Source organism: Anabas testudineus, chromosome 24, assembly GCF_900324465.2.
Source record: "Anabas testudineus chromosome 24, fAnaTes1.2, whole genome shotgun sequence".
Classification (NCBI taxonomy): Eukaryota; Metazoa; Chordata; class Actinopteri; order Anabantiformes; family Anabantidae; genus Anabas; species Anabas testudineus.
Window position 1 is genome coordinate 10,741,067 of NC_046632.1, and position 27,671 is coordinate 10,768,737.

Here is a 27,671-nt window from a genome sequence, read left to right on the forward strand (position 1 = left end):
GATTTACAATCAAAACAGGATTAAAATGTAACTTGAAAGTAAATCAACTGTAAATCACGTGACTGTTGTGAGCTAACGCATTGACTAGATTTCTATCAGGAGGGATGTGCAAGTACGTAAGCCTGTTTTCTAGCGTGCACAGCCAAAACTAAACATACTTGCAACAGTGAGTTATGTAAGGTCAACAGGCTGAAATTTAAAGGGCATTCCCATATACAGTGGGCTCCCAAGTAACAATAAAAGCCATTGAAAGTCATAGAGATTTAGTTATATATAGCAAATCTATTTGGTTCAAAGGAGACACGTTGCTGATTGTGCTCAGAATAGTCTCACAGAGTGCTTAACAATAGGAGTGTGAGGGCACTGTTCAGTTAAAGTTCACCATAAAGGGCAATTTGAGTACAACACAACACTAGACTCTTACTGATACTTAATCAAAAGCAAAGATGTGTCACAAAGGTGTGTGACATGTTGTCAGAAACCATCACATTTACGTATATGATGTCTGCATCCATTTGGATTTAGAGGAAAGCAACCAGTGGGAAACCACGTCTTACATCTCACATGGGTCCAGGTAGTTCTAGTACGACAAAATGACTTGTTGAACCTTTAAACGTCGCTGGTTATCAGCAACCAAGTACACAAGTCAAATCGTATACTTTAACACCTCTAATATTTTGTACATTGTTTTGTAGGAAAACTGGATGGTCGTAGCTTTTAAAGCCTGCGCAAGACTGAAGACATAAATTCAGATTAGAGACAGTACACAGAACAAGATCCCATCAAAAGCTGAGGTCAGTGATTATGAAATAATACAAGAATCTGCTGGCAGTTAGGGTAATGGTGTTGAAATGACTTTAAAGAGAACGTCAGGGTGTTTATTAGCAGGATGGTTAGTTACTGACAATGCATGTAATAGTGAGTCAACAAACTCAAAACTTATCATTATTACTTTGGCATCCTGGTGGATCATGTGAGGATAAAAAAAAAAAAAAAACAGCAAAGATAAGTGTGTAAGCCAGATATTTGTGAAACCAAACTACTCAAAAAGTGTGTTGCTGTTCGTGTGTGTGTGTGTGTGTGTGTGTGTTTCAGCTCAAGGGGAAAAAAGTCAGAGACGAGCACAGCATTGCAGACATTTGACTCCAGGGCAATAAATCTCGATAAATTGCCTGGCTAGGAGCCAGGTCTCCCACCTGGTGTCAGAGGGAAGGACAGCCACCCCATACTATGTGAGCACACACACACACACACACACAAACACCCTCGCATTTCCACACCATTCACATCTTCAGTGCCAGACCAAACCAAATTAACATCTCTGTCTTAACAGACTGGAAGTGGCTGCAACACATTCGGTCAGCAGATCAATCAGTTCCCGCAGCCAGTCACATCAAGACGGCTTTGACTGCCAAAGAAAGACGAAAGATATGTTTTTTTACAACATACGGCAAAGTCTCAAGAATTTTAAAAAAGAAAAACAACACGTAAAAGCAGAATCTGACACTTCTCAAATGAAATAACAGCAGTTTGGGAAAGCAGCTCCAACACTAAGAGAAATTAAACTACGCAAATAAACTAAATGTTACTCATTTCCCCTAAAAACCACAGCATCTGCTTTGCTCTAGTGACCTCAGATACCTTCATGTGACCTTTAGGAAGTCCAAAGCACCCAAAAATCAGCATTTCTCTAGTTGTGTTTGGTGCCTCATGGGCCCTTGCACACACAAACACACACACACATCTGTATCTCAGTCTCAGCAACAAACTGTGTGCAACTCTGAGCATTTGGCCTAGCAGTAGAGCTTAGCTGAGCTCCTCCAATGGAAACAATGCAGTATGGATGTGCACCAAAAGCTCAGCTACAACTCAAACAGCACACCACCGCGCCAAACGCGCACAAAGTAGAAATGGTTCCTTTTGGAGTGCGTTACATACCATGTTGTCATTCGACTCCTTTTTGCATTCACTTCCAGCTGCCTCAGCAGCATGAACTCGTCACATGCAGCCTCAAACCAAAATCACCTCAATCCCAGACTACACACACACACACACATCGAGCACTGGCGGATTTTGAAACGTTCGCCTCTAGCGACGCGCTCCAAAGTGTTTTGATGGGTGATTTGCATGTGGCGACTAGTTGGCCACACAGTCACTCATTCGCCAAGTGAGTGTTAACGTTCAGGATGAGGAGTCTCGGTTTAGCTGGGAGCCACTTTGTGGTCGTGTCACCCCTCCCCCCAAAACTTACCAGCATCCCCATGACGTCCGTCCACAGTTGGGAAAAACTGTCGGACGCAGCAGCGCTGTTTGCCTTGAGCTCATCGGAAGGCGTCCCCGTTCCCTTATCACCTTCCATAATGCAAGTATAGTTTGTTTTCAGTCCGAGCAATCTGGTGCCAAGCTTTAATCCAAGCCTTCGGGAAAGGGCCTGATCACAGCAGCAAACGAGATGTTGGTGCCAAGGCTGCTCCTACAGAAAGTTGCCCTTGACGCACCGGTGAAAGTCTCCAACACTGCTTGACACGATCCAAGGTTTCGTGCGTAAATTGCGTTCTGACATGTTTGCCCAAACCCCGGCGACAACGCGTGAGGTGAATTCAAATAACAAAAAAGCCCCCTCCAACAGACTCTGAGCTGACGGGACCCACAGCAGCAGCAGGTCTTTCTGCTGAAAAGCGTCCTAGCGGCGTGATCCCTGCTCCGCGCTCCGCACTGCACCGAGTCGTACCCGTGCATAAACCAGAGTCCACACCGGGGGGAGTCGTCGGAGTGGGCCAAAAAAAAGTTTCAGTAACGTTATGAGTTGTTCGATTATTGACTGAAAGTCAGCAGAGCGACAACAAATGAGCTTATTTCCATTAAAACAAACCGTGAGACGGAGAAAGAGAACGCCCGGAGCACTGAGAAACCCTCCAAACACTGCGCCTCCCCCTCTCTTCGCCCGCTGTCTCTCTCCCTCTCCCACACACACACACACACACACACTCCTCCCAACAAAACATTAGAGCACAAAAAAAAAAAAACACTTGTGTGTCAGAAACACAATGGCCAGGAATGAAGTCACAGCACAGACAGGGATCATTAATATTCCAATAAAAACTCAGATTTAAGTTGTCCCACATAAGTTGACACTTTTTGTGCCAAACTTAACGCTCAACTTGATTCTTATGGGAACTGTAGGTGTGTTGCACTTATTGTCAACGATGCAGGGGCCAAATCCAGTGACTTTCTTATTCTTATTGCCCTTCTTATGCTCTAATTGTCTTGTTTGAATGAGAGTTTTTCAATTTTAGATACTTTAAAAGTCATTACCGGACTACAGTTTATTTGAGGTATGTGTGTAATGGCTCATAAAACTTATCTCACACTGACATCGTCTTCCACCAATACTCTCCTCATCCAGCGTTGAATAAGGACTGTGAACAAAGCACATTCTCCACACAATTGAAAAACAAACAAAAAAGAAAAAGAGCGCATGGGAAAAGTGTTTTCAAGGGAGTGACGCATGTTGCGCCCTATGCATTTCATAAACTGATGAAGCTTTGGAAAATAACATAAAGATTTGACTAGATGTAAGTTTGTGTGCCACACACACACACACACACACAACACAAACAGCAGTTGTTGTACAATGCAACCGCATTTGAATACGATTAGAGTGAAGTGGAATATGTTATTCACAAGCATGAAATTGCACAGCTATCCCGTCTGATCACTCATTTGTTCTGGTCCGCCAGCAGGCTACTCTATTGTAATGTAGAGGGTTAAGAGACTTGTCTCCGTTTTCTGTACTTGAAAACAGAAACACATTTTCTCAGAGCAGCGACAGCTGCGGCGTCTTGTGATAGATGCAAGAAGCAACCAGAGATAAACAGGAGGAAGAGCGGGAACGCCGCTCCTTTCCTCTTGGTTTTATGGAAACATGCTGCTTCACCTGCAGCTGTGTTGCAGCTCAGTCAACGACGCCATGTGCATTTAAATTCGACACAACGGAAGGCAGAAAAACAGACACCACAACAAGGTTAAAACCACTTTTTCTTTCTATAACCATGCAAACGCTGATCAGTTACACGATAATCCCTGAGGATACAGTTTCAACTGCAGTAAGGAGATATGTGATAGCAGGCCTATTGTGGATTATGGAGGGTGCGAAAGGCTCCCACACATTTCACTGACACATTTGCTTTTTTTTTGCAGATGAGGTTTCAGTTTTTTTTTTATCATGGTTCAGATAAAAATTCAAGTGAACAGGGTTTTTTTTTTACCTTGTTATGTGTTGCAGTCCATATAATACTAGTTAAGATAATTCAATAAAAACACAAATTTCAGCCTAGGGATCACCACAGTTATTAGGATTGATCATTTGCAGCCCATGGATGTCAATACCACATGAAAGAGTTGAACAACTGAAAACTAGGTTGATATTTGTTTGGTACAAACCACCGATCCAAACTTTTATGGTTACTCCTGTGCGTTGGCACCAATCGTTTTCTTACACAGTAAAGTGTTTTATAGGCTGTTGATGAGTGGCAGCTGCTCCACAACATCCTGCTTACAGTCTAAACACACGGAACACATGCTCACACAGGAGCACCAGCCGCCGGCTGTCCAGTCCATAAACGGGGGTGGAGGTGGTCTGTATTGGTGACCTGTAACTTCAGACTAACAACAGCAGCAAGTGGTAGGACTGCAAGTGTATGTGTGTGTGTGTAGGCTGGCCTTTCATCATTACATCACTGCCGTCCATCAGTCTTTCAGTTTCTCCAGAACAGTGACCATGTTTATTTAGTCACCACCCTTGATCCTCCCCCTAATACCAGCTAAGAAGAGGTGGCGAAAGTCACCCCCTTTTACACACACCGTTCTCCCGCTACTCTATATGCACAAATCCTCCTTCCTGTCAAAACCCCCCCTTATGCAAATACAAGACGGTGTGACCCCACCTGGAGGCGCCTCAAACAGAAGGGTCAAACTGTTAATAAGGAGAGGAGGAGGCCTGTTGACTCACTGCGCACTCATCAAACACTGCTGATGTGCGTGTTTGTGTGGATGCCAGCTTTCCCCCCATCTCTCACTCTCACACCAACCACTAATCAAGGTGTCACGGTGCCAGACAAGAGGAAACAAAAAAAAAGTCGCTTGCTGGTTAATTCACCAGATGCTAATTGCTAAATTAATACATGTTAGAAGCTTGTCTTCTTTGATCAGCATTTTAGAAGAAAAAAAAAAATTGGGTCCGAAATGAGGACAAGGTATGAAGCCTTAAGGAGTAAAAGGGCTGGAATTAGAGTGAGAAAATACCTAAATTAACTGAAGCAGGTAAGAATAATTACAGGGGAAGAAAAGGCCAGGATAAGATGAAGTGTCACCTTTTAGTTCCTCCTGCAGACTGAGGAGCAGGAGGGAAGAGCACAGTGTGTCTCGCAGGCAACTAAACAGGCATTATGGCATCGCACACACCTTCCATCCACAAGGAATCGACTAAACTCCTGCCCAGGTCTTTTAATTAACCACTCACACACTCCCTCATGCTAAACAATGGTAAAGACTCTGATAAACTTCCATCAAGGCAGTTGTTTCTTTTTCCGTAAAGAAAAAGCTCACTGCTCTGAATTACAGTGTGTCACAGTGTGTAATTTTCTACAGTCAGTGACTCAGGCAGATTACTACAAAACAGGGCAGCGTGTCTAAACACACTCACAGAGGACGTGACGCAAGGTGAGAGCAGAGAAAAGAGAGAGGAGAAAGGCAGGAAAGTCTGGAAAGAGAAAGAGTATCTGCAATTCAGTGGAGTCTTTTCTTAGAGTAATATATGGAAATACAGATTACGTATCTCACTGTCAAATTGATGGGTGTTATTTTCATACATGGGGCTACGCAGGTGAGGAAATTAATGTGTATAAAAATTTATCTTTGGAGCTTCTTGTCCTCAAAACAATTAACCCACTGGAGGTCAAAGTCCACCAACCTTTCAGCCCTCTAACCATGGGTGGTTAGGATTAAAAGTGAAGCTGAGAAGATGCATGAGGTGAAAAAAGACAAGGCATGGCGGAGAGGCGCCCCAAGACTGAGGAGAAAATGGCGTCGAGATAGAAAAAGAATGCAGCTGGTGTTAAAGCGGAGCTCTGGACCTCTACCGATAGCGAGAGTGACCCTTGCTGGAGGTCAGTGACCTCAGGCTTTAAAAATAACCCCCGAGGGAGCCATGAACCATGGTAGGGGTGATTAACAACCTGGTGCACAGACATCAAGGGCACCACCAATGCACCTAAGGAATGCTAGATGTGACCACACAAGACTAAAGACTGACAGACACCCAGTAGACTTACAGCAGTGGTACAAATGGGTTGATTTGAGTTTTTTCATCCCAAAACTGACATTTTGGAGCATTTTATAAGGTCATTAATAGTGGATTTAGTAAATTAGTACAATTTATTCATTTTCTAATGTACTCAATGATAAAATGTAAATATATGTAAATTAAAAACTTTACATTGAAACCAAAAGCATTGTTTGCTCTGATTACTATATCTTCTGCTATCAGCATACATACATACAAATCTTAATTGTATCTAATGTTCTGAATCCTTACATCTTCTCAGTGTCCTCTCTCAGTGAATAATTGGGATAAAGATTTTCAAACAATTAATTCTTCTTAGTTAAAAGGTCAAAGGCCTGACAGCCCCTAGTCTTTTTTTTTTTTTCTGAACCAATCTGGATGTGAGTGTTGCTGGATGTATTTATCACTCTGTGCATATACAGTAATTGTGTTTATTTGTATGCCGGAGCACAAGAAAATGTCTACGTGCATGGTGAGTGGGCGGTCGGGCCGGCCCCAGCTTGTGTGGGAGTCATCGCGTGAGCCCAATTAGCATGACAACTAATTAGTGTTTCCTAGCTCCCCTCCTCTAGCTAAGCAAATCATTAAATTAAATCAACACGTCGGCCGTTCCACTGAAAACAACGAGTTCAGGGAGTAACAATGAACGCCTGGTACTTGTTGTTTATGTGCTCTTGGTATTACTTTTCATAGGGTGGTCAACCATAACACTGGAATCTTTTGAACGCTGGGCAAGTTAACTTCAAATATCAACAGAGGAATTACCTCAGGGCTAGAGGGGAGAGAGAGGAAGGGAGTGACAGAGCAAGACAACGGAGAGAGTGTGAGGTGAACACAAAAAGTGATGTGCATGGGCAACAGGGAGAACACTGAGAAGACAGAAACGGAGACGAAGATTTGCCTGAGGTAAGATGTGTACGTGACAGCCAGCTGCCTGCAGCATAATACACACTGTCAAGTGTGTTGTGCACAGTGTGTCAGCAAATAAAGTAGCTAGATATGTGGGCAGTGTCGAGAAAAGCATGGCAACTGTGTAGATGTACGGTTACAGAATTCAACACGGTATCCTGTGAGTATAGATCTGATGTTGGATTTCAGGGCCAAGAAGAAGATAACAATCATTTTCGAGGCGCAGCGAGGATAAACGATGACGCCCGGGATGTACTGTGACAGGATGCATTGTTTATATGTGTATACTGTAAATTATATCATGTCTCCCATAGACACAAACATTCCCTAGGAGGATGCTTTCATTAACGTGCTTGAAATTGGGCCCCTTTCATGTGCTTAGTGTAGAAAGGCGGTGATATACAAGCAAAGCATATTTCTGCTAAGCCCTGGATTCTCAGATTCTGCGTGCAGTGTACGCCTCTGTGGCCATGTGCTAGGCGATTATGTTACACTATTGTATGTGTGTGAGAGAGAGAGGGAATGTGCAAACTGAGAATCCAGGGTGTTTTAATCAGGGGTGATCGTGAGGACAGATGTTTTGGATGTAAGCAAGCTTTCAAAGGTATGAGAAGCACTGTGTGAAAGGGCCAGAGGCCTTTAACAGAGTAGACCGTGGTGTGTTTAAGCTTGGTTCGTATTTACAGGGAGATGATGTGCATGTGAAAAAGAAATGGCAATTAAAAAGGATAAAATGCTGTGCTTGAATTCCCTCTGTGTTTGAACTCTTTTGCTCTGCCTTGAACATTAGAGAAACAGGGCATGAAGAGTATGCTTGTTTGGCTGTGTGACTGAGTCCACAGGTGCACACAGTGGAGATGTGTTGGTTCCACTGTGCCTGGAGGTCACGAGACAGCGGCTGGCAGCCGAGTTGGAGTCAGGGTGGCAGTGCCAGGCCGACAGCAAATGTCAAGTGTGTCATACATTCAACTGCTCATCCTACTGTGTCTACTGGAGCCCTGCAGCAGGTGTATTGTGGTGGATCAGGTCTACGTTATGGAAAGACCATAAGAAAGGTCAATGCTGGACATGCTTTTGTAGAAGTCACAACATTTAAGCGTACATAAGTTGATTATCAAGTGTTAAAATAAATAATACTTTAGTAAAAGAAAATCTAACAGATTGAAATGATGACAGATAGCTATAGTTGTAGAGGTTATACTTTTCTTAATCACTACAATTGGCCACTCATTATTCTTGTCCGGTAAGTATGGAAGCCATTGTTTTTTGAATATAAAAGCTGCTAAATGGAACCTTTTTATTATATCACATGGTTTTAAGGAGGCAACATTTCATTCTATATTATTAAAGTTTATTTTAGAAATTAAGGAACTGTGGAATTTACCTAAAACCTGAATCAAAACCCCAACATATTGTATCCTACATACTTTAGTTTGATAGTCAAGCTGTTATAGATATAGACAAAATCACTCTGTCACTGGTCTATTGCTTATTGGTAGCTTTCTCCTCAGAGTTTTCCATCTTTTGGGACACTGAAATGGGACATAGTGGCGACCCCTGCTGTTGTCAAACATACTTACTTAAGCCAGTGGAAAGTCTAATAAATCCTGGTGTAAATCCTGACATATTCATCTCTGCCAGCTCGGTCAAAGCCTCTGGGTTAGATACAGTAAAAAAAAGCTCAGTTTTAAAGCGCTTGCTGGTTCATAGGCCACAAATACACACACAGGAACACAGCACAGCATGCACACTGGCTGCTACACACACACATACACAGATAGAGCAACTTTGCATTTAATGTACAGTTTTGGTGCTAACAGGACAGTAGCCAGCAGGATTGCTCAAAACGGACAAGACCTTTAGGTCTGCATCCGTTTTCTCCCGCCTGTTGTTTCAGCTAATGCCAAATTATGGTGTGAAACAATGCAAATTTAGTCCAACACATAAGTATTTATCCTACATATGGAGATTTGAAGTTACCGTCTGTTGTGTACAAGTTGGTTCTTGGAAAATTTAAATGTTTATCTGTTCAGCAGTTCTTTGCAAACTTCAAATCAAGTCTAAAAATACTATATTTATTATACTTTAAGAAATACTGAACCACATATCATGAGCTTGTAGAGGTTCCCTTTCCCCCGTAGATTTAAATCATGCTGTTAGCAGTGCAGGCTGCAGACACGGCTGACATTTGGTTATGTATTAGATGTTATAATAACTTGTTTCTCGGCCAGCCCCGGGCCGCTCTGTGGTACGGCCTACTGTAATTACTGTCAGTATTCACACAGCCGTCATATATCTCACACACAACCCGGGACACATGATCCATCACATGTACTTGGCCATTTACACATTACAAGCAAATAAAGGGCCATGTTAAAATACATGCTGACACAGAGGGATTTCAACAACATATCACTCGACTGAATCCCAGTGCTCTATGCTGTTAATAGCTGCACTAGTGTGTTGCTAGATGTACTGCTGAGTTGAATAGTTTTGCCATACTATTCAATTTCAAGAGCTAAAAAAGGGAAATTTCTGTTTCATCAACCTGTCACTGGTAACCTGAGTTGAAATAGTTCTTATTGTGCAAATTAAGTTAAGTCAAACTGAATTATTTAGGTATAGAAAATCTCTCTTTTGAACATTGCTGGTTGCAGGTAATTCAGTTAATAGGAGCAGATGCTTACAAGCAAGGAACTGCATTTTAAAATGGGGGGGTAAATGTGTCTTTGTACTTTACACACCACAGAATAACTTGTTGACTTGCTCAGTACAACTGGTTCCACACTCCGGATTTCACTGTGGTCTAACAGTGTGTACTGTACAGCATGTGGCTTTGGCAGAGCACATTATATAAGTCCAGCCTACTGACATCATTAGCCAGTTTGGGCCAAAGTTTGACCGTGACCACAGCCCATTCAGCTCCTTTCACATTTCCTTCCTGATAATATATCACTTCTACATATGTTTCCTCTCTCCCCTACCCCTTTGTAACACAGTGAGGCAGTACGTTACAACTTCCACATTTTAATCAATGAATGTGAACGTGTGAAAGTGAAAACTGATTTTTAATTTCAGATAGATTTTTGCATATAAATTATATGTTGACTGCAAAAATGATCCATAATACATTTATTTAAGGTAACACACAGCACAATTAATGAACGTGCACATAACTTTGTCAGTATCTCTTTCCTCCAAGTGAACTCTCTGGTTGCTATGTGTCTGTCTGTATGCGTTTGTGCACGTAGCCCAGCCTCAATCTGTCTCTGTCTGTCTGTCTACACAAAACTCAACCACACAACACGCAAACATAGTGCAAGCTCAGCTCGACCGCTTTAGCCACTTTCACAGGAATTTTCCCCCATTTTAGCCCAGAGGATCCTGCTTACTCTGGCAAAATATGAACCCAGTGACAGTGTCAAGCCACAAAAATACAAAACAAAACAGAAATCTATATATTTTCCTAATTACTTAAACATGTTCGCATGGCAACGCACAAGCCACTGGTCAAACTTGTGATATGTGTTCTCAAGCAAATAAAACTGATGCCCAAGAGAAAGGAAAGGAGATATTCCTGACAGTAGAATTTGACTTGCATACAGCCATATCATAAACAAATGATCATTAATTAATACTTTCGCTTTCAAAACAGTTTATCATTTAATTAGAACTTCAGATTTGCTGAATGATGTCAACAAGGTCCACAAGTGCCCTGGTTATAATCCTAACCTGACACAGCGGTCACCTTTGCTACCTAACACACAAGCTACAACAGGGATGATTCTCATTCTGTTCTGTGCTGTAACTGACTTAATAAGACTTGTAGAGGTTGCCATGGCAACGCCCTGATGCTTGGCATAAGCTGAATGGGTGCTCCAGCCTGACGAGACCTCATTATGGGCTGGCAGGGTGTCCTGTCTGGTCCAGACGGTCATTTTGAACCAATTAACACACCTTTCTGATTCCCTCTCTTTTTGACTCAGTTCCCCTGTCGCTCTCTGTTACAGACCCAGATCTTATCAGTGTGTAATCTGTGCCAACATGCGGACATACAACGCTCCAACAACCAATCTCACATCCAGGGTGATAGATGAAACAAATAAAAACAGTTGGCGACCATTAGCTCCGTGTGTTTAATGATTGTCCTTCCAGCCCGGTTTAGAGGTCCAGCCACTGCACCGGTAATGAGCCTGCTCCACTGCCCACTTGCCTTTCTGGAAGAGTGGAGCTTCTCTGGAGCCAGGACGACCCAGCGGGACCAAAAGCAGCATAAGGGTTAATGGGCCCACTGAGATTAAGTGCAGATTGAGTAAAAGTGAGCTTATGACACAGAGGGCTCGGCCTGAGGTAAAGACACAATCTTAAATAACATCTCTTGTCTTAAATACATTATAACATAACAGGTATCAAGAAAGAAGGTGCTGAAATAGGTCTGCTTTTATTTTTATCATCTATTCGTATGTTAATTAAACAATATTTCAGTCTATACAATATCAGGAATCTTCACATGTTAAAATTGTTTATTTTCTCTGTCCTACAGCTTCAAATCCAACGATTTACAATGATATTAACATAGAGAAAGGTATAAACTTGTATGTTTCATGACTGCTTATTTCTGAGAACAACTAGCGGCAGTGTTGAATAAACCTGACAGGCTAAAAATTATGGAGGAATACACAGAGAGAAAATGATTAGGCATGGCAGTGATGGTCGGAGGGATGAAGCTAGGGGTCCTTGGGGGACTTACAAACACACACTCACAGGAGGCCTGTGTTGGTACAGGAGTTGGTATGAGTTTTTCTGCAGGGCTTGGTCCTGAGCCCATGCAAAAAAAAAATCTATATCCTGTGGTGCAGACATGGCACATCGCCCAGAACCAATAAAGTATTTATCTTCTGATTATTGTTGTTTTCCTGGTGCTATGTCCGTCTACAACATGTAGAGTATGAATGCATGTATGAGTCCACTGGATCTATCATTCCGTTGCATCACAGGCCAGAAACATTCATAATGCATAAAAAATACAGTATCTACCTCCAAGCTGAACTACGCTAGAAATCAAACCAGTGATGTTGCAGTTGCATGGTGATTGCCTTAGATCACCACATATATTCCCCAGTTTCAATTACTTTCTCTTTTTTTCTTTATCTATACACTGATTCCAAAGTCTGTCAAAGTCTGGAATATATTGAGGGACAGCTGCAAGCTGCATGATCCTAAGATGATGATCTCACAGCAAAGGAAATATGAGCACGTATGGTTTGTAAAGCACAGACCTGAGATTTGAGTGCAGCTATTTAAAGCTTTCTGTATCATATCTGCAAATGAAATCTGTGGAGCTTAACAAATGTAGGATAAAGAATAGTTTAACTCTAACAGCTGAAACGGAAATGTCTCACATACAGGCCAATTCAATACATTTCAGTCAATATAATCCACGTATATGTAGAGTAGGCAGTGGCATTGTTTTAAGTGATTCTCTGTCAAATATATAAGGAAAAGCAATCACTCAAGCCACGTGTTTGGGTAAAAAAACAAATCTACAGCATATAAATGAACACAGGGTTATAAAAATGTATACGGACTACTATGAAATCTTATTTAAGCATCCAGATCTAACCAGTCTTTTCTCTGATGATCAGACAAGCGCCCTGCAGGTACAGACATACACACTTGTAATATGTTTCTACTTTGACACCTGACATGAATATCAATGCTGGGTGAAATGGGAACCAGGAAAAGGCTTTACTCACCGCACACTGCAAGCTCAACAACATCTACGGGGATAATGCCGGGGAGAACTGTAGCTAGAATAAAGTCAGCCCGACTCAGACACTGTGCAGTTCCAGAGCTGAGCTCAGTCATAACCTCAACCACACTTCTGATTCAGTCTGTTTGTGTGCACAAATGATTGGCATCAGAAAGGAGGACATGTGGTGGAAACATGTTTACAGCTGTGGCCTGGGCTTTTGGTATGATGTCATGGCAAAATGAAAGGTGGGTGCATTAAACTCGCTGTCAGTGAATCACAAATAGGGAAAAAATTACGTTTGGCAATTAATTTTTTTCTGAACTAAAATACAATACAGAAATAGGAAACAGAATGCTGATTGAGAAATGGGTAGAAGACAGAGGTGGGTTACAAGAGGATGTTTCATGTGTCCAGGGGGCATTGCAGGACAGGGCCGTCCACAGCTGGAGCAATAGCTCCCTCTGGGGTGAAGCAACGATAGCACATTAGATGTCACTGGATCTGACTGCATCAATTAGGTACAAAGGAAAACATTTTTATCTCAGAGTGAAGTTTTTAAATGCAGGGTGACTCAAGAGAAAAGAAAAAAATCACACAGTGATGCATCACTGGCTCTTGATCCCTTAACACCTGATCAGAATCTATAATTTATTTCTCCAAGAAACAGGTTCATAGACACAAGAGCACACGTGCCTGCACACGCACACGTGCACTGGCCTTGGATGAACACAGTACACGCATTCCTGATCTCTATCCATGGATGTGGTTGGTGCCCCCCATAATTATTTTTCCATCCATGGCTGGTAGCACAGCTGTCCTAGGAAGAGGCAACCATTCATTTATGGATTGACTGTTGCCTCAGGCAGGGACAAGGACTGGACAGCAGTCCGCCAACCTGGACAGAGGCCACCTTTCTGGGGGGGAAGGATGAGGTGTGCTCTCATGCCAAATAATGACACCAGCACTACTTTGTCAAAAAGAACGATCTAATGGATTTAAATCGAGGATCTAAGTGGATACCAGCAACAGACGATAATGCGAACATAGCTGCCTGTGTTGCCCACTGAGAAGCCACAGGACACAAGTGCCAGAAGCCAAAAGCCTCAAACCAAGGTTGATGCGCATAACACTGGCCTTACGTACAGGAAATACTATGACTACACCCCATGTAAATTACAGCATAGCCAAAGGTTACTATTTGAAGCTGGTTCATAACAGAAGTGCAGGACTTAAACACGCACTGTAAACACTGTCACTGAAATGCATAAGGTGCATTATGAAGAAATAAATACATTCGAAAAGCTAAAATAGTGTGTGTGTTGTTGTGTGCCTTGCTTATAGCAGCTGGCTCTTGTCTTCTTCCACTCTTAGAAACCAACGAGCATCACGCATCTGTTGTCAGCCCTTTCTTTTAATATACTTGGTCCTTATATACACCCTATATGTCCAGACTAAATTAGTCCTGGTAGCTTATGGAGAGAGTTTAGCTGCTTACATGAATCTTAGCTATTGAGTGGAGTATTTATTTTAAGATATAGCTTGACTATCAAAGCTAGATTTGATTTAAACTCTACTCTATGACTCTATTCTAATCAATATCTCCCTACACTTGACCATTACCATCTCTGTGGTCTATCTTGTGTGTTGTAGCACATGTTATCTAGAGATCAAATACTCCACAGTGGGCTTTAAATTAAATGTAAAATTATCCTTTAAACATTACTTCTTCCCTCATGCTTTCAGACAGTGTGATATGTGGGACTGGGCATGTGTGAATGTCAAAGGTCATTGTCATACTGCATGCAAGTGATTTGTGATTGCTGTGTTAGGGCAGCTTCAGTTGTTAGTACAGATCCTGAGTGTGAGAAAGTCCAGCCAGCGGGATCGGGCTGCAGCTGATACGAGTCCTCTGGGACCTTCCCCCCCAACTGAGGTCATCCCCACGAACTACAACACTCGTACATCACTGCTGACATCACCACTGAACCTTGCCAAGCTGGTGCGCATGCAGGGTGTTAACAAAGATCAACCTTAATTGGTGTATGGTCGAGTAAAGTGCTGCACGCCATCATTACATCAGCCGTAAACACGTCTACTGTACAATATTTTAAAATGAGTTCTTTACTACCAAGTCCTGTGTATTGAATACAAATCTTGAAAGAAGCAGAAAAAAGCAAAGAAAAAAAAAATAGAAGTGTGGGCTCATAGTAAAACACAAGAAACTACAAAGTGCTAATCACTGTTTGATGTGAGCCTGCATGTTGGTACCTAAGTGTCTGTATGCCTACAGCATTTCCTGTCCCCCTGCTGTGCCAGTCAGTGCTTAGTATCCTGGGAAGTGAGGCGGGAGTGCCAGCAGTAATCAGAGCTCTTTGTATCCATACACACAGTTGAGCTATAATCAGGGAATGTTCTCTTTCTCACCAACAATAGCTGTAATGCTCTCATCTCAATATGATGTGTAACCTGCGACAAGTTAAAAACTCATACTTTGCTGGAGATTTCTACCTGGCCTCTGAAATTTAAGGAGCTTTTAAGACTAGGTATTAAAGTAACAGCAGAATCACTGAGGATTATTCTATAGTCAGAGCTAGTTAGAAAAGAGTAGTATAGGCACACAGACGTGTAACAACTGCTGTACATGTTTTCTGAATCCTGTATATGGTAAGTATTCTTAGGAACATCTTCTGACTGCTCTAATATATGAGCTTAGTTCATTTTATATATTTAATTGACAAATAAAGTGATTATTATTGCATGCTGGACAGTCACAGATTAACAGATTACTTCAGCATTGCCTCCAACCCACATTGAAATATATAGAGTTTGTGTGTGTCTACGGTGACATGACAAGTAAAGTTACAGTTATATTAAAACAAAAGAACATAAAGGTGCTGTTATCCGTCTTGCAGCGTAAGCTGACTTTGACAGATCTCTGATTCGAGGTAAAGGAGGCGTGCACGTGAGGCAGCGTGCATGTGTGCTGAGATAAGAGCGTAGACATCAAGTGCTGGGCAGGACATAAACACTAGACACAGGTAAGCCTGATGTGCAGCTCTGTGGACTCAACCAACCTAAAATAAAAGAGGCTGGATGAGAGAGAGAATGAGAAGTGAAGGAGGACCAGAAAAATCCGCATGGAGCTCAGGCATATTTATTCAATCCAACTCACAAAGACACACAAAGAACCCGTAAAATAAATACACCAGATGGATTAAATTTAGCATATAGTGACACATCTTAAAGGATGAATGTCAGTAAAATCCAATGATAAAAATCGCTTCTGGTTACCGTCTAAACATCTAAAAGGCCTCTAGGACTGTGCACAGTGGTTTGTTTTCTCCTCCACATTTATTTTTACTCATTTATACGTCCATTTTGTTCCATTGTGGTCATCAGTTGTGGTCTTGTTCTGTCTTTGGCCAGATTTTCTTCTTTTAATTGTTGGACACAGCGTAGTGACATCAACAAACAAACAAACAAACAGACAGAGCTTTGTAACCCAGTATGAACACATTTCCCTCTTCTCTACTATGATTTGTTTGCTAACACACAAACAGTACAGTGCTTCTCGTGCCGGATGACACCACCTCATACCATCGGCTGACAAGTTATTTTTTTAACACTGATGCAGAGTCACAAAACGACGTTGTTCAGATTGTAAACTGTTTCTTCAGCGACCTCGCAGCCCCTCTCTCGCCACCTGCATCGTAACATCATCGCCGCTCACCCACAAATGACACGCACAGATCTAGGCTTTGCTTGTAACAGCCAGAAATAAACTGAAAAGTAACAGAGTAGACGCAGAGCAGCTGCACTGACAGAGGGAGGTAGCTGAATTACACAAGTACATATGGCAGAAACTGCACAGTCAAGCAGATCCTGGGAAGCTGTGGAGGAAATGAAAGCTGGTGTTTTATCACTGTCCCAATAACTGTCACCCCCGAACCCCACAGACCAACACGCTACACAAAACCCCCAGAAGCAGATGCTAGGGCGACTTTTGCCCCTTTAAGTAAGTGCATTCATGCTTCGTCTATTGCTTAATGATGCCAACACACACCTGTTGCCATGGCACTTGGCTCTAACCTAGTATGGATAAACAGGCAGCCAGTGGCCGCTCAGCTCTGGCAGAGCTTTGCAACAGCAGCTGGAGCATATGGGTTTTACTGGTGCAGAAAACTGAAACGCATAGGAAAGTAAATCCAAGTGATTCCCTCTAAAGTGGGTTGCTTGTCATTATGGTTTCAACTTGAGGCAACCTGAACAGGCAACAGCTCTCCAAAGAAGCACAAGCACTCTTATCTGAGGTAGATTCGCAGCTCAGTGGGCTGTCACTGGTGTGCGGATGTGTGTGTTTTTAAGAGTAGAACTGCAGAAACATGAATACAGGTATGTTTATGTGTTCATTCGTGTATGTGCTTAAATGAAGCCCATGTGCAGCTGAATGTGTGTGTGTGTGTCTGCTTCCTCTCTGTGTGAGCTGAACTTGTGCTTCCTCTCATACAATGACATTGTGAGGTACATTCATCCTGCACTGGGGGGGGGGGGGGGGGTATACCAGGGGAACTCTGGCCTGAGTAAACTCCCATTCCTCCCATTTCTAGCCTTCTCTTTCTTCTCCCCATCCCTTCCTCCCTCCATCCGCTCCCTTGTTCCTTGTCAGCTGGTGGAGAGATCCAGATGTGCAGGGGGACTTGGACAGGAAAAGGAGAGGGAGCGAGCGATGGGGAGAGATAGAAATCCACATCCCTCCCCGTGACAGAGTTCATTGTCTAAGACCTTTTCGACAAGCCTTTAGACACATACACTCAAACAATTATGCACAACAAACAATGGAGTCCCTCTAGTCGACAAGGCCCAACTGTGTATGTGCCTCAGTCTGTGTGTGTGTTTCTGTGTGTGAGTGTGTGTGAGTGTGTGCATCTGGCAACAAAGCAAAGCAAAGAACAACATCTTGCTAGAGATTTGGTGTTGATATTTAGTTGGCTTATTTACTAGGGGTCTTGGCCAGGCGTGAGGCTATTGTTCTCATTCAGAGAGCGGAGAGAGGGAAATCAATAAGGACCTGAGAGCGATGACAAATGGTGAGGCAGCAGTATGCCAGCATCCCCCTCTCTCTCTCTCTCTCTCTCTCTCTCTCTCGTTGTTTGTCTCTCCCTCCGTCTCAGTTAAATCCCCATATTTACCACCATGTGGAATACAGAAGCAGACAATTAAAAATTTGACTGACAGACAAGCACACTAAGATGAAGAGGACTGACGATGGCCCAGAATCACCCTACATGTCGTGCGCAATGGCAAACACATGTACTCCACACACAGCGTGTAGCCATGTGTATTAAGTTAATAGAGTGAGTCAGCAAAAAGGAAACCAGGCAGCCAGAAACACGAGAACAGCTAGAAAGGCTCTTACTCCTGGAGCAGCTTTCTCACACACAACTTTCCAACTTCACTCCCTTGTTTCCAAAATCCGCAACTGCACATATCTCTCTCCGAAACAGTTACAGCGCTCACACACACACACACACGCACATTAGGCAAAATCTCTGACAGGGCAAACAAATGAATGGGATAATTCTTCACTCCTGAGAAAAAGAGAACGTCGGTACTCACCGAGAGGAGGCCAAAGTCTCTTTCCCAGCCAGCCTTTCTGCCGAGCTAACACAGGATACGGCTTTGAGAATGGGAGCAACAAGTCATGTACAGTGGAGAACAATGCATGTCTGCCGAGGAGCAGAAAAGCGTAAGCAGAGCGGAGACACAGAAAGGTCCAGTCATGAGGCTGCTGCTCACATGGGACGGGGAGAGGAGGGGAATGGAGGGTTGGCTATAAGATACAGCAAACTCCGATTTGGCAGAGGGAGGGATCTCATCCTTCGCTCCACATGTCTTGCGATTGAAACTGTTTCACAATCAAGTTGGTCTGGCCTTCCTCTCTCGGACCACTCCCCTTTCCTTTGGTATCTTATATCTTTTTTTTCTTATGGTCTTTCCCACCCTCTCACACACACACACACACACACACACACACAGCGCCTGTTTGTCGCCACCGTTATCCAGTTTTGAATAGGCTGGCGTACTCTTTCTTTTTTTTTTTTTAAGGTGTCTTCCTGTAAAAGTCAAGAATGTTGAGCTCCACCTAGACACATCTAGATCATGCAGACATGCTAAAATAAGGCACACACACACACACACACACACACACACACACACACACACACACACACACACACACACACACACACAGGGTGCAAAAGAGAGGACGATCTTTTGTTGCCTCATTTGTCTTCGTTGACGTTCTATCATAGAAACAGGACAGAAAATTGCAGGGCTACTCAAGTTTTAGATCCCTGTCTTCTCTCCCTCTCTGATGTCACTCGTTTTTTTTTTCTGCCTTTTCACTCAAAGGCCCTAATTCACAAGTGGCCCAGATACCACAGTGTACTGGGGGAAAGCAAGAAAGCAAAAAATAGAGTCAGAGAAAAGAGTAACCCGATACAGCTAAAAGCAACAATTATTTGAATGAGTCACTCAGCAGTGAGGTTTAGGGTTTTTTCTATGTTAATTTGGGAAATGAAGAGCGCGACCAGAGAATAAGAAGGGGGGAAAAATCATCCCATTTTGGAACGCTGCACCTCCTGAGGACTCCCTGAGGTCGTGGGAGAGGAGGAAGGAGGAACGGGGGAAGAAAAAGGAACGAACACGAGAGAGGGGAATAGAGGGGAACTGACATGGGCTTGGACAGGCACCAGAACAACTTCTCCTCTTCACACAAAATCCATCCTTCAGGTCATGGCTGACCGAATCAGTGTTGCTGGCAGGACCAAATGACATAGAGTACACAGCTCTTCCAGACACGGGGGTGATGGTGAGCAGACGCTGACACTGTGCCAGATAGGAAATAGGATCGCAGACATGCAGGCACACAACCCGAAGCAGTGGGGAAAATAAAAATACTGTGGAGCTACAACCGTGAGCTGACATGCATGTTCTAAAAAAAATGAAATTACACGTCAGGACTGCAGAGATGCCATGGAGAGACTGGAGGAGCTACAGCTGGTCAGCTTTTGTCTTGGTGTGTTGGTGGAGACTGTTAGTAACCAGCTCTGAACAGGCAGTATCACCGACACTTTTTAAAATCCTGTCAGAGCAAGTTGTTTAATCAGCGTACCTCCAATATAACATGTCAGCCCTCATATCGGACAAACATTGTCCAAACAGGATTGGTATTAGTCCAGCGACACTCCGGTCAACCTGTATATCTCCAGTATAAACTAATACTACAGCTGACCTGCATCCTGTTTAAACCTGCCGTCACAACATTTAGAAAAGGAAGCATGGACCAAAGGTTCATGTAAACACGCAGCGAATGAGACGCAAAACGCTGCGGAGAAAGACTCCTCAGGACGTGCGGTGCGCCCAAAATATATAAACAGCCGGTATACAGGCGTGTATACACACACACACAGATGAGGGAACACTGGGAGAGCGCGGTTGAAATTCTTTCTTCAAGTGGTTGGACAGCACATTTCCTGTGTATGAAGTCAACTATTTTTTTGTCTGAGGTAACAAATAAAGCCGTTTTGGATGCCTCCCATTTGGTCATCTGGCGAGATCATTCAGTTGTAATGTCAGCATCAATGCGACTGACTGACTACAGTCTATGCTACAGCTAATTAAGCCCTCCAGCATTTCTATGCATGTGTATAAACAAAAGGCAATGGATTTTTTTTTTTGTAAGGCTGTAAAGAGTACAAGGATGCTAATTAACAGACGATATGAAAGAGGGCTATAATGTGCACATGCAGTAGTTTATTACAGCCTGTAAGGATGTTCCTTGAAGAAACATCAAAGAGCCAATGTGTTCCTCAGTTGTCTGAATGAATATGCAGGTCACCCCTAGCAAAAAACTGATACTGCAAGCTTGTGTGCCACCGTATGAGTTTATTTTCTGATTTGGAATAAAAAAAAAAAAAACATGGCTTTTCTGCAAAGGTTTGTGATTTTCCTGCAACGGCTTCTTTAAAATGCTCTGCTAACAAATCTATATACTTGAAAAGATTTGGGAAACTGTATTATGGTGGTATTACATTTTGTTTGAGGCAGTATAAACTGTAATGCTTATAAATGTTTTATTTGATGCTCTGCGTCTGGCTCTAAACACACGGACACACACACACACACACACACACACACACACACACACACACACACACACACACACAGACACAGACACAAAGAAAAAAAACATCAAACCCCCAGAATCAATTAGCAGAATGTAAATAGGCTATTCAATTACTTTTAGCACCAAGCACCATCTTTGTTCCTCCTGAGGCAAACAATCAACCAGCAGACACAAATTATACAGAACAAGAGTACTCATCTGAAGTCTGATTGCCCACTAGCATTGGCAACACAGGTGTGTGTGTGTGTGTCTGTCCAAAAGAGTCTGTGATTTGTATAAAAATCATATTAATGTTACTGAAAAAAGCTGAAAATAAGTTGAATGTGCTACAAAACAGTTAAACACTAAAAGGAAAAAGGTATTAAATTGCATTATACTATTTGTATTTCTATAGAATTACCCAGTTTGAAAGATCCATTTATATTCCTGCTATAACAGTGCAGGGCTGACCCTAATGAGCCTATTGGCCACAGACTGTTTCAGAATACTGATCACTGTGACTGCATATGCCTACATACTCTCAGACAGAGCACGAGAAATCCAAATCAAAAAGACTGAGAATAATAGACTGAAGACGCTTTAGAGCTTTTCAGACACATGATGGGAGAGAAATTCTCGAACCGTCAGTCTAAATGTCTGCGCATCTTACAAGATTTTGAACGGCATCAAAGGAGAATTTACCAGTGCATCAAAAGCATTCAGGAAGAGGAGAATTAGCACTTGCTCACTGACTTAAATGATCTGCTACACTAATATAGACTCAACTCCATGAGACACCAAGCTCCACAAACCTACTGTATATTCATGACACTGATTGTCATGGATTATTTTTTTTTTTTTTTTATGCTTGATCTCCTTGACCCTACTGAAATATATTCTGCCACTAGATGGCAGTAAAGATCTGGTCTTCTCCACACACACACACACACACACACACACACACACACACACACACACACACACACACACACACACAAATAGTACACTGTTAGGCATGCCAGGACGGGGAGTGAACGTGATGAAAGACCGCAGCAGAACGCAGACAACCAGACTAAAGCACAGAGCACGTAGGGCTGAGGGTTAGAGACAAACTGTCCAAGACTTTTCTCTCACACAGTATCACTGCACACCAAGTTCACTGCACCAGGCAGAGTCAAAATGAATGTAGCCATAAAAGCAAAGGTTATTTTTTTGCCTATTAAGGCCTGAAGATCAGATTGTTGGCCGTGGGGGAAGTGCCCTGCAGCACATTTGGCTGTAAAAAGAAATGAACAACCATTCTGTATTCTATATTAGTATCAGTGCTACTGGCTGGGAGGGGACTGTATCCCAATGAAGACAGACAGGTAAGCTGGAGGAGGCAGAAGTCCATTAGATTTAGCTTGAAGGGTCAAGAAGCCATGTTGCCTGGACTCGCAACATCGAGCTGCACAGAACTTTTTTGTGGAGGCTGTCTGTATCCCCAATCTAACAAAGGTATAGCCGCCAGTAGATCATCAATCTTAAACGAAGTTCAGTCTCAACGTTTCTAATATATTCTTGAAATTATACCAGTCATCATCAGATTGTGAGCTTGTTTCATTGTCATTGAAGCCTTAGCTCCACAGAAACTGGGCATTGCTGTGCTTGACAGTCCCATACGGCCATTATGTTTCTCACCCTTTGTTGGTCAACTGATAGTTAGAAAACAACACTTTCAAATTTCTCCAAGAACTAATCATCTATTTACTTGTGAACACTAAAACCAGGACTTTATAACAAAAAGAAATCAAAGGTTAGTCTGAAAGTGCTGTACTGCCTGGTTACCCCTTCTAGTTGTCACCCTGCAAAATAAGGGGGACTGTGGGGTATTCTCACCTACAGTAAATCACTACAATCTTTTATTTCTGTGTACTCTGTTATAAATCTTCATTGTCGTTCTCACCCTCCCCCATTTTCTTTTGTCTCACTCCACCTCAGAGCTCAAATCACAGGTTTGGGGCCAAAGCAGTCCAGTCCAGAGCAGGAGAACTCCACTGAGAGAGCTGATGATTGCCTGTGATTACACTCTGTATCCTCCTCTCCCACAGACCATCTCCTTTAGGCTCATCTGGTCAAGGCTGGCTGAGGTAACGCTCTCCACACTCAAACCATTAACTGGAGAGAACCGGAGCGAGGAAAATCTCACCGGGGAGGCACTGACACGTTTTCTTCACCTTGACATTGCCTGGAGGTTACACCGTTCATTTTGTAGTAAAGAATGGTTCTGGAGGTGAGAGTTATGCGAATCAATGGTTTGAGATACATTAAAGGTCTCTCTGTGTCTAACTCCCTCGGGTGAAGGTGTTTAATGTGCGTCAATGGGAAAAAGGTGTGCAGTAGCTGTGTCTGTTGGAGATGGAGAGGGATTGTTAATGTCTGAGTTCGTTGATATGAGCACATGAAGCAGTGTGGTCAGTCTACAGTCTGCTCTTAATCCCATGTCCTGAAACAGCTGATTCCTGCTTGTCTGATGGGTCAGTAATAGTATAGCTGTGCGCCACCTCCTACTTCTCACATTACCTGATGCTATTGACCTTCTGTCTGTCTGCTGGAGACATCTGGATGTACTGTACGTTATTAACCGTGCTTGCAATCATGTGTGATGTAATGTTATATTGGATATAGTCTGTCTTGACAGTTGTTTCCACATGTCAATCAAAATACGGAGGTATGATCGACAGCTGCTTGTGGCTCTGGTAAATGTGTGTCTTTTGAATTAACCCTCAGACGTGCCTGCGATCCTCCCTCTCTCCCTCCGGGGTGTTTAGATAGGGTAATACTGATCTGCCAGCAAAGTGGTGGCTGGTCCTGACGTGTTCTTTACCACAGATCTCTGGGGATTGGAGCCCAGCCAGCTGTGTGTAATTAAAAGCCCATAAAGATAGATCACGCTCTCTGCCGCTCTTTCTACTCAAGATTGCCTGAAGGCTGAATGCACCCTATGTCCTGCTCCGTCAAGCTCTGGGGGAACTCCTTTATTAAAATGTTCGATATCTTTCTGCTTGATTTTGATGAGAATGATGATGAGGAAAATCATCTACAGGATTCAAATGATGAGAAATTTGTTTTAGAGGTTGATATATGACATAAACTAGGTTAAAATAGATCCAAGCCACTGATTTAACCTTAATACCTTAACCCTAACAGAAAGATTCATTTAGTTCAATTCAAGCCTGTTCTTGATCTTAACCTCTTAATGAATATAATCAACTGAAAAAAACACAAGGATCGTCCATGGTAAAAAAGTTATTGGCATATAAACAAATTGTCTCATGAATCTACTTGCGTGGTTATCAAGGAAACAGATCACTAGTACCTCTAATGGTGTACATGTGCACCATGACTCATGCCAAGTAGCACATTATGGAGTCTGTGGTTGTTTTTTTTTTTTTCTATCTCCATGAGGACTTGTCATATAGCAGCACACTTCACAAACACACTTATTTTGTTTTGTTTGGGTGTGGATAATGAGTAAACTGCAGACAGAATAGGTTGTCATGTCCACACACGCACATTTTCATTAAATCACTTTTGCAATTATTACCACAAATAACTTATGTGGTCTGCTGCTGTTACTTCATCGGTCTCGTTAATCTCAAAATAAATCAAGAGATGCCAAAGGTCCCAAGTTTGACATGTGTTAGTCTGTTGTTTAGAGCAGTTCACACTGTATATTTGCAGTATTTACTGTTACTTTTACATGTTTGTGTGTGACCTCATAGATGATGCCACAATCTGCATTTCAGTGTATTTGCTTGTTGGTCACAAGCTCAGAGATACAAGGTTATAAATAGACCTTGGACAAACCATATCCACCTTCATAGACTCATTCCATCATCCTAATTAGTTATGGTTTAAACACATTATCAAAATAAATAACTTAATTATAAATTCCTTTTGCTGTTAACTTCTGGTAAAACAAATGGAAACATGAAAATAATATTCAGTACTACATTCTGATAGACTGTAGTATTACCATCAGGTAAGGTTCTGCTACAAAACCTTAATCTATCAGAAAAACAAACCAAACTTAGTGTTAAATTTATCTATTTTACCTTGCAGATATGATATTTCTGAGCACAATAATCAATTGACAGTTTAATCATCCTTCACCCTTTTGCGACAAAGACACCTTAAAAGCAGTTTTTTCCTGGTGCAGCCTTTTATGTTAAAAAAGAAAGTGGAAATCTATGGCCCTGCCACAAGTGCAATGAGCAGTAGTAGGTAAGTAAGTGAGTGAGTGCCATCAATAGTATTTTTTTTCACTGCTTTTCATCGTTTTGAACTATTGTGTCTGTGTAGGCTGCACAAAATCCAGTCTGTCAGGACATTGAGTCCACACATCACTCAATTTCTCACCTCCTCCTGCGATTTTTCCTCACCTTTGCCTCTTTCCAGTCTCGTGGACAAGCGAGGTGTATCAGTTTTGAGAACAAAGGCCTTATGATTCGTCTTAATAACTGCTGTATTTGACATTGTGTCAATTGCATTTTCCCAATTTGAGGTGGACGTGTACAACTGCTTGCAAGTGAGGTGCAATATCATGATAGTAATATATATATATATATATTATATATATATATATATATATATATATATATATATATATATATATATATTACTGAAATTACAGCAACATCTCAGTCTTTGTTTATGAAGTAATTTGCAAATGATCCAAAAACTTTGAGCAGTAGTGTATATACATATACTGTACATACAGTATATACAGTTGTACATTATATATGTATATATCCTCCTTTCCAGCTAAAGCCTACCACATGGATTACCCCTGTTCTCCTCTGCCACTAATCACCTGACCTGTTTCACCTGGTCTCCCCTGCTCCTTTTTCAGCTCCCCTTAGGCCTCACTGCCTTAGCAGATTGTCAGTTTCTATACTATTTTCACTCTGCTTTCCAGCCACGACCTTGCCTTGTGTTTCCTGCCCCTGTCTTCTCCTTGCCTTTGCCTCGCCCTTGCCTGGAGTTTGCCCGCCTCATGTTTCGAACCTTTTGCTCACTACTGGATAGCGCCTTGGATCACGTACATTGTGCCTTCGCTTTTTGCTTGCAGTGACTTTCTGATGTGACTTTTCTAGGTTTACTCTGCACCCTTTGTTCTTGCTCCTCACTTTCTGGTTTTGGTTACTTTGTGCCTCGCTGTGTTTTCCGGATGTGTTTTTGGTGGTGCTTTTGAAATTGGCAGCATTTCTTGAAGATTATGCACTCGTGTTGTCAAAACTGATGAAGGTATTTTCTTAATTTGCTTGTGTTTTATCTATTTGCATATTTTGAGCTCTCGTACCGTTCTTATGAACGGAAACATGCTTTCATTTTGCATACAGTTTGAGCACAAATCTGACAAAGATGCGATGCATGCGTCTTGGCACATGGCACACAACCAGTAAATGAACCTCTTTTAATCTTTTCTTGCCTCTGTTTCAAATGAGTAATTCCATCTCTCTTCATGTGTGGAGACATGCCGTTTTATCTGCTGTAGAGTATTCACGTCAGGCAAATACAACGAGAGTTCAAAAATTCAATTCTCACCTGCTTCGACTACTGATTTCTTGTCACAAATCTGATTATTTATCCCCACGCTGAACAAGGCTCCCTAACGTCAAAGTGATCAACACTTCTAGGCAGTTGCCGGGGGAAATAAGGGAGAAGCAGAAACCCAAACTGCTGAGGAGTGAATTCATAGAAGAAAGAGGTAAGAGGTAAAATGCAGTTCATCACAGATTTGAGCACTGACATGGTTGTAAAATTCTTCTGCAATGTTGGCAGTGGCATACATGAACTATCTACACCCTTAAGGCTTTCCCAGTGAGGGGAGTTCACAGGCTGAGGGAAAAATTGCGTATTAAATAGCCAGGGGTAAACCACAGTTAATGATGTGTTGTATAATTTGCAGACACTGCGAATGTGCCCTGGTAAAGTATTGGGTCTGGAATGTATGGTGGTTTAGGCTGCAGTGGAACATGAAGATGATGGTACTTGAGGTCTATTATGGGGTGACTGAAATTTTGTTTTATGTCAATGGACTGTAAAACAACTGATGGATAAAACTACCAAGAAATGATTACAAGATCCTGGAAAAGTAAAGTAAACCCTCCATGTTTTATGTTTTGGGGGCTTATATAATACATATTTACAATAAATGCAGTAATTTGCATGAATGTGGATGAAAGGCTTTATTTATCCTCACATTAAGTCATTCAGTTGGGATAAGTATTGAAACAGCTTTGCCCCAAAGGAGCCTTGAGCATGTAATGATTTTGCATTCTTCAAAACCAAATCGAAGAAAAAAAAAAAAAAAAAAAAAATCAAACCAAGGATGTGTAATCAATGTATATTTATGAGTCTAATGTGATAGCCATTTAAAATAATCAATATTTACCGCCTTACTGATACGGCAGCTTGTTTATAACAGCTAAGTCATGCCCACGAGGCCCAAT

General features: G+C 42.2%; 1 protein-coding gene across 6 annotated transcripts in view; it reads right to left on the reverse strand.

Annotated features, from left to right (window-relative positions):
* sash1a (SAM and SH3 domain containing 1a) overlaps positions 1-27,671 on the reverse strand; it is a 136,710-nt gene that overhangs the window by 42,565 nt on the left and 66,474 nt on the right. The window contains exon 1 of one of the 6 annotated variants that reach the window (XM_026340904.1): positions 18,624-18,790. The exons of 3 other annotated variants lie outside the window; for them this stretch is intronic. Coding sequence is in view for 2 of the 3 variants with exons in the window: in XM_026340902.1 (XP_026196687.1) it covers positions 2,252-2,359 (108 nt within the window). In the remaining variant the exon portion in view is untranslated. Of the gene's footprint in view, positions 1-1,938; positions 2,055-2,251; positions 2,944-18,623; positions 18,791-27,671 lie in introns of those variants that run through there. 2 more of the 6 variants (XM_026340902.1, XM_026340903.1) reach the window with 2 other exon arrangements.